Source organism: Coturnix japonica, chromosome 6 (genome assembly GCF_001577835.2).
Source record: "Coturnix japonica isolate 7356 chromosome 6, Coturnix japonica 2.1, whole genome shotgun sequence".
NCBI classification, from domain to species: Eukaryota; Metazoa; Chordata; class Aves; order Galliformes; family Phasianidae; genus Coturnix; species Coturnix japonica.
This window is the reverse complement of record NC_029521.1, coordinates 16,852,509-16,858,910: the sequence shown is the minus strand read 5'-3', so window position 1 is coordinate 16,858,910 and position 6,402 is coordinate 16,852,509. Positions and strand designations below refer to the sequence as shown.

The window sequence follows — 6,402 nt, the reverse complement described above, 5'->3', positions numbered from 1 at the left end:
GGGGGGGCACTTATGGGGCGGGGGGGTCACTTATGGGGCTCTATATGGGGCGCTATGGGGCTGGAGCTGCCCATATATGTATCCATAGGGGGAAAATTGTGACGCGGCCCCTTTAAGAGAGGCCACTCCCTCTTACATTAATATGTAAATAAGCCAGAACATCCGCCAATCAGCGCTCAGCAAACCGAGCCGCTCTCTCCGTCCAATCAGCGCTGGGCAGGCGGAGGGACTCACTGCGCGTGCCCACAGCGCGCTCTCCCATTGGCTGATCCACCTCTCTATGGCAAACTCAAGCTAGAGCGCCTTCCTTAGCGAGTCCTCCAAGGGGGCTAGAGCGCCGCCGGAAGTCGACGGCATAACCGGAAGTCCTTTGATAGACAAGCAACGTGGCGAATTATAATCAAGGGGGCGTAACCGGAAGTGGGCAATCAACGCATCGGATTGGCTGCGAGGGGGATAATGCCGGAAGTAGGTGGGCGTGGCCGGAAGTTGTCATAGGCTGGGGGTATATAAGCGGGGAGCGGGCGGCGCCGCGGCCTTTCGGCGTCGGGCGGCGGGGTGGAAACATGGGGCGGCGGCCGGCGCGGTGGTGAGCGGCGCTTAAATGTGACGTCACGGCGTGGGGTGTGACGTCATATGGAGGGGGTGGGGGGGGTTATGGGGGGGCTGGTTGGGGGGCGGGGCGATGGGGGGATCTATAGGCCGCTGTAGGCCTCTATGGGGCACTATGGGTTCTCTATGGGGTTTCTATGGGTCTATAGGGACCTCTATGGGGTCTATGGGTCTCTATGGGGCCCTTATGGGGCGCNCTATGGGTTCTCTATGGGGTTTCTATGGGTCTATAGGGACCTCTATGGGGTCTATGGGTCTCTATGGGGCCCTTATGGGGCGCTATGGGGTTTCTGTGGGTCTCTATGGGGCTCTATGGTGTCTCTATGGGGCGCTATGGGGCTCTATGGTTCTCTATGGGGTGGCTGTAGGCCTATGTAGGCCTCTATGGGGATCTATGGGGTCTCTATGGGGTTTCTATGGGTCTATAGGGACCTCTGTGGGGTCTATGGGGCTCTATGGGGCCCTTATGGGGCGCTATGGGGTTTCTGTGGGTCTCTATGGGGCTCTATGGTGTCTCTATGGGGCGCTATGGGGCTCTATGGGGCGGATGTAGGCCTCTATGGGTTGCTATGGGGCACTATGGGGTTTCTATGGGGCGCTATGGGGCTCTGTAGGCCTATGTAGGCCTCTATGGGGCACCTATGGGGTTTCTATGGGGCACTATGGGGTTTCTATGGGGCTCTGTAGGGTCTATGGGGTTTCTATGGGTTTATAGGGTTTCTATGGGGCCTCTATGGGGCGCTATGGGGTTTCTATGGGTCTATATGGGTTTCTATGGGGCACTGTGGGTCTATAGGGCCCTCTATGGGGCGCTATGGGTTCTCTATGGGGNCTCTATGGGGCACTATGGGTTCTCTATGGGGTTTCTATGGGTCTATAGGGACCTCTGTGGGGTCTGTGGGTCTCTATGGGGCCCTTATGGGGCGCTATGGGGTTTCTATGGGGCTCTATGGTGTCTCCATGGGGTGCTATGGGGCTCTATAGGCCTCTATGGGGCGGATGTAGGCCTCTGTAGGCCTCTATTGGACTCTATGGGGTCTCTATGGGTTTCTATGGGGTTTCTATGGGGCACTGTGGGTCTATAGGGGTCTCTATGGGGAGCTATGGGGATTCTATAGGTCTCTATGGGGCTCTATGGTGTCTCTATGGGGCGCTATGGGTTCTCTATGGGGTTTCTATGGGTCTATAGGGCTCTATGGGGTTTTTGTGGGGTCTGTGGGGTTTCTATGGGTCTGTAGGGGTTTCTGTGGGGCACTGTGGGTCTATAGGGGTCTCTATGGGGCAATATGGGGTGTCTATGGGTCTGTAGGGGTTTCTATGGGGCTGTAAGGGGTTCTCTGTGGGGTTTCTATGGGTCTATAGGGTTCTGTATAGGACACTATGGGGTTTCTATGGGGCTGTGGGGTCGCTATGGGGTCTCTATGGGGTTTCTATGGGTCTATAGGGGACTCTATGAGCTTTTATGGGGCTGTATGGGGCTCTATGGGGTATCTGTGGGCCTATAGGGGCCTCTATGGGGCACTATGGGGTTTCTATGGGGCTATAGGGGTTTCTATGGGGTTTCTATGGGGCTATATAGGCCTCTATGGGGTGACATGGGGTTCCTATGGGTCTATAGGTTCTCTATGGGTCTATAGGGGTTTCTATGGGTCTATAGGGGGTCTCTATGGGGCACTATGGGGTTTCTATGGGGCTATAGGGGTTTCTATGGGGTTTCTATGGGGCTATATTGGCCTCTATGGGGTGATATGGGGTTCCTATGGGTCTATAGGTTCTCTATGGGTCTATAGGGGTTTCTGTGGGTCTATAGGGGGTCTCTATGGGGTTTCTATGGGGCTCCTGCCCCCTAACTTTCCTCTCCCCCCCCAGTTACAGGTACTGCAAGAACAAACCCTACCCCAAGTCCCGCTTCTGTCGGGGGGTGCCGGGTAAGTGTGGGGCAGCCCCATAGCGGGGTCAATATATGGGGCAGCCCCATAGGGAGACTCAGTGGGCATTCAATAGAGAATCAACTTATGGGGCAGCTCCATAGGGAGGCCCAACATATGGGGCAGCCCCATAGGGAGGCTCAATATATGGGGCAGCCCCATAGCGGGGTCAATATATGGGGCAGCCCCATAGCGGGGTCAATATATGGGGCAGCCCCATAGCGGGGTCAATATATGGGGCAGCCCCATAGGGAGACTCAGTGGGCATTCAATAGAGAGTCAACATAAGGGGCAGCTCCATAGGGAGGCTCAATATATGGGGCAGCCCCATAGCGAGGTCAATATATGGGGCAGCCCCATAGGGAGGCTCAATATATAGGGCAGCCCCATAGCGGGGCCAATATATGGGGCAGCCCCATAGGGAGACTCAATGGGCATTCAATAGAGAATCAACATATGGGGCAGCTCCATAGGGAGGCTCAATATATGGGGCAGCCCCATAGGGAGGCCCAACATATGGGGCAGCCCCATAGGGAGGCCCAATATATGGGGCAGCCCCATAGTGGGGTCAATATATGGGGCAGCCCCATAGAGAGACTCAATGGGCATTCAATAGAGAATCAACATAAGGGGCAGCTCCATAGGGAGGCTCAATATATGGGCAGCCCCATAGGGAGGCCCAATATATGGGGCAGCCCCATAGGGAGGCCCAAGATGTGGGGCAGCCCCATAGAATCCCATTCTTGCCCTATTTCAGACCCTAAGATCCGTATCTTCGACCTGGGCCGGAAAAAAGCCAAAGTGGACGAGTTCCCATTATGCGGCCACATGGTGTCTGATGAATACGAACAGCTCAGCTCCGAAGGTAATTAATTAATTCGTTCATTTGCATATTCATTAGTTCATAGCTCGTTAGTATTCGTTTGTTAATTGGGTCTATTGGGTGTCCCTATGGCTGGTGCTGTGGGGTGTAATTACACCTCCAGGCCACTGGGGGTCGCTATAATGAGATCCTATGGGGTGTAATTACACCTCCTGGCCACTGGGGGTCGCTATAATGAGATCCTATGGGGTGTAATTNGGGGGTCGCTATAATGAGATCCTATGGGGTGTAATTACACCTCCTGGCCACTGGGGGTCGCTATAATGAGATCCCATAGGGTGTAATTACACCTCCTGGCCACTAGGTGTCGCTATAACGTGATTATAATGGGTGTAATGACGGTCCTATGGACCCCAAAGCCCCCCATTGCCCCCTATGGGTCCCCATATCCCCCTATGGGACCCCAAATCCCCCCTTTGACCCCCATATACCCATATAAAACCCCATATTTCCCTATGGGACCCTCATATCTCCCTATGGGACCCCAAATCCCCCCATATACCTCCTTTGACCCCCATATCCCACCCCATATCCCCCTATGGGACCCCAAATCCCCCCTTTGACCCCCATATCCCCCTATAAAACCCCATATCTCCCTATGGGACCCTATATTGGGTGTAATTCCACCTCCTGACCACTTGGTGTCGCTATAATGGGATCCCATGGGGTGTAATTACACCTCCTGGCCACTGGGTGTCGCTATAATGGGATCTAATAGGGTGTAATTCCACCTCCTGACCACTGGGTCTTGCTATAATGAGATCCTATGGGGTGTAATTCCACCTCCTGACCACTGGGTGTCGCTATAATGGGATCTAATAGGGTGTAATTACACCTCCTGACCACTGGGGGTCGCTATAATGAGATCCTATGGGGTGCAATTACACCTCCTGACCACTTGGTGTCGCTATAATGTGATCCTATGTGGTGTAATTCCACCTCCTGACCACTTGGTGTCGCTATAATGTGATCCTATGTGGTGTAATTCCACCTCCTGACCACTGGGTGTCGCTATAATGGGATCCTATGGGGTGTAATACCACCTCCTGACCACTGGGTGTCGCTATAATGGGATCCCATAGGGTGTAATTCCACCTCCTGACCACTTGGTGTCGCTATAATGAGATCCCATAGGGTGTAATTCCACCTCCTGACCACTAGGTGTCGCTATAACGTGATTATAATGGGTGTAATGACCGTCCTATGGACCCCAAAGCCCCCCATTGCCCCCTATGGGTCTCCATATCCCCCTATGGGACCCCAAATCCCCTCTTTGACCCCCATATACTTATATAAAACCCCATATTTCCCTATGGGACCCCAAATCCCCCCATATACCTCCTTTGACCCCCATATCCCACCCCATATCCCCCTATAGGACCCCATATCCCCCTATAGGACCCCATATCCCCCTATAGGACCCCATATCCCCCCATTGACCCCCATATCCCACCCCATATCCCCATATAAAATCCTATATCTTTTTATGGGACTCTCATATCCCCCTATGGGACCCCAAATCCCCCCTTTAACCCCCATATCCCCCTATAAAACCCCATATCTCCCTATGTGACCCTATATTGGGTGTAATTCCACCTCCTGACCTGTTGCTGTCGCTATAATGTGATCCTATGGGGTGTAATTCCACCTCCTGACCACTGGGTGTCGCTATAATGTGATCCTATGGGGTGTAATTACACCTCCTGACCACTGGGGGTCGCTATATTGATATCCCATATGGTGTAATTCCACCTCCTGACCACTTGGTGTCGCTATAATGAGATCCTATGGGGTGTAATTCCACCTCCTGACCACTGGGTGTCGCTATAATGAGATCCCATGGGGTGCAATTACACCTCCTGACCACTGGGTGTCGCTATAACGTGATTATAATGGGTGTAATGACGGTCCTATGGACCCCAAAGCCCCCCATTGCCCCCCATATCCCCCTATGGGTCCCCATATCCCCCTATGGGACCCCAAATCCCCCCNCCCCTATGGGTCCCCATATCCCCCTATGGGACCCCAAATCCCCCCTTTGTCCCCCATATCCCACCCCATATCCCCCTATAAAACCCCATATCTCCCTATGGGACCCCAAATCCTCCCATATACCTCCTTTGACCCCCATATCCCCCTATAAAACCCCATATCTCCCTATGTGACCCGATATTGGGTGTAATTTTACCTCCTGACCACTTGGTGTCGCTATAATGAGATCCTATGGGGTGTAATTACACCTCCTGACCACTGGGTGTCGCTATAATGGGATCCCATTGGGTGTAATTCCACCTCCTGACCACTGGGTGTCGCTATAATGTGATCCTATGGGGTGTAATTCCACCTCCTGACCACTGGGTGTCGCTGTGACCTGATTATATTGGGTGTAATGACCGTCCTGTGGACCCCAAAGCCCCCCATTGCCCCCCATATCCCCCTATGTGACCCCATATCCCCCTATGGGACCCCAAATCCCCCCTTTGACCCCCATATCCCACCCCATATCCGTCTATAAAACCTTATATCTCCCTATGGGGCCCCAGTATCCCCCCATTGGACCCTATATCCCCTTATTGGGGAGGTCCCATAGGGTGTAATTATACCTCCTGACCACTGGGTGTCGCTATAATGGGATCCTATGGGTTGTAATACCACCTCCTGACCACTGGGTGTCGCTATAATGGGATCCCATAGGGTGTAATTACACCTCCTGACCACTAGGTGTCGCTATAATGGGATCCCATAGGGTGTAATTTCACCTCCTGACCACTGGGTGTCGCTATATTGGGATCCCATAGGGTGTAATTCCACCTCCTGACCACTTGGTGTCGCTATAACGTGATTCAATTGGGTGTAATTCCACCTCCTGACCACTAGGTGTCGCTATAATGGGATTCCATATGGTGTAGTTCCACCTCCTGACCACTGGGTGTCGCTATAATGAGATCCCATAGGGTGTAATTCCACCTCCTGACCACT

The 6,402-nt window shown here is 53.2% G+C and overlaps 1 protein-coding gene across 1 annotated transcript in view; it reads left to right on the top strand.

Annotated features, from left to right (window-relative positions):
• The first annotated feature begins 466 nt into the window (after positions 1-466).
• Positions 467-6,402, top strand: part of RPL10 (ribosomal protein L10) — a 7,466-nt gene continuing 1,530 nt past the window's right edge. The window contains exons 1-3 of the mRNA XM_015866788.2: positions 467-589; positions 2,482-2,540; positions 3,298-3,405. Coding sequence (XP_015722274.1) covers positions 567-589; positions 2,482-2,540; positions 3,298-3,405 — 190 coding nt within the window. The 5' untranslated portion in view covers positions 467-566. The remainder of the gene's footprint in view (positions 590-2,481; positions 2,541-3,297; positions 3,406-6,402) is intronic.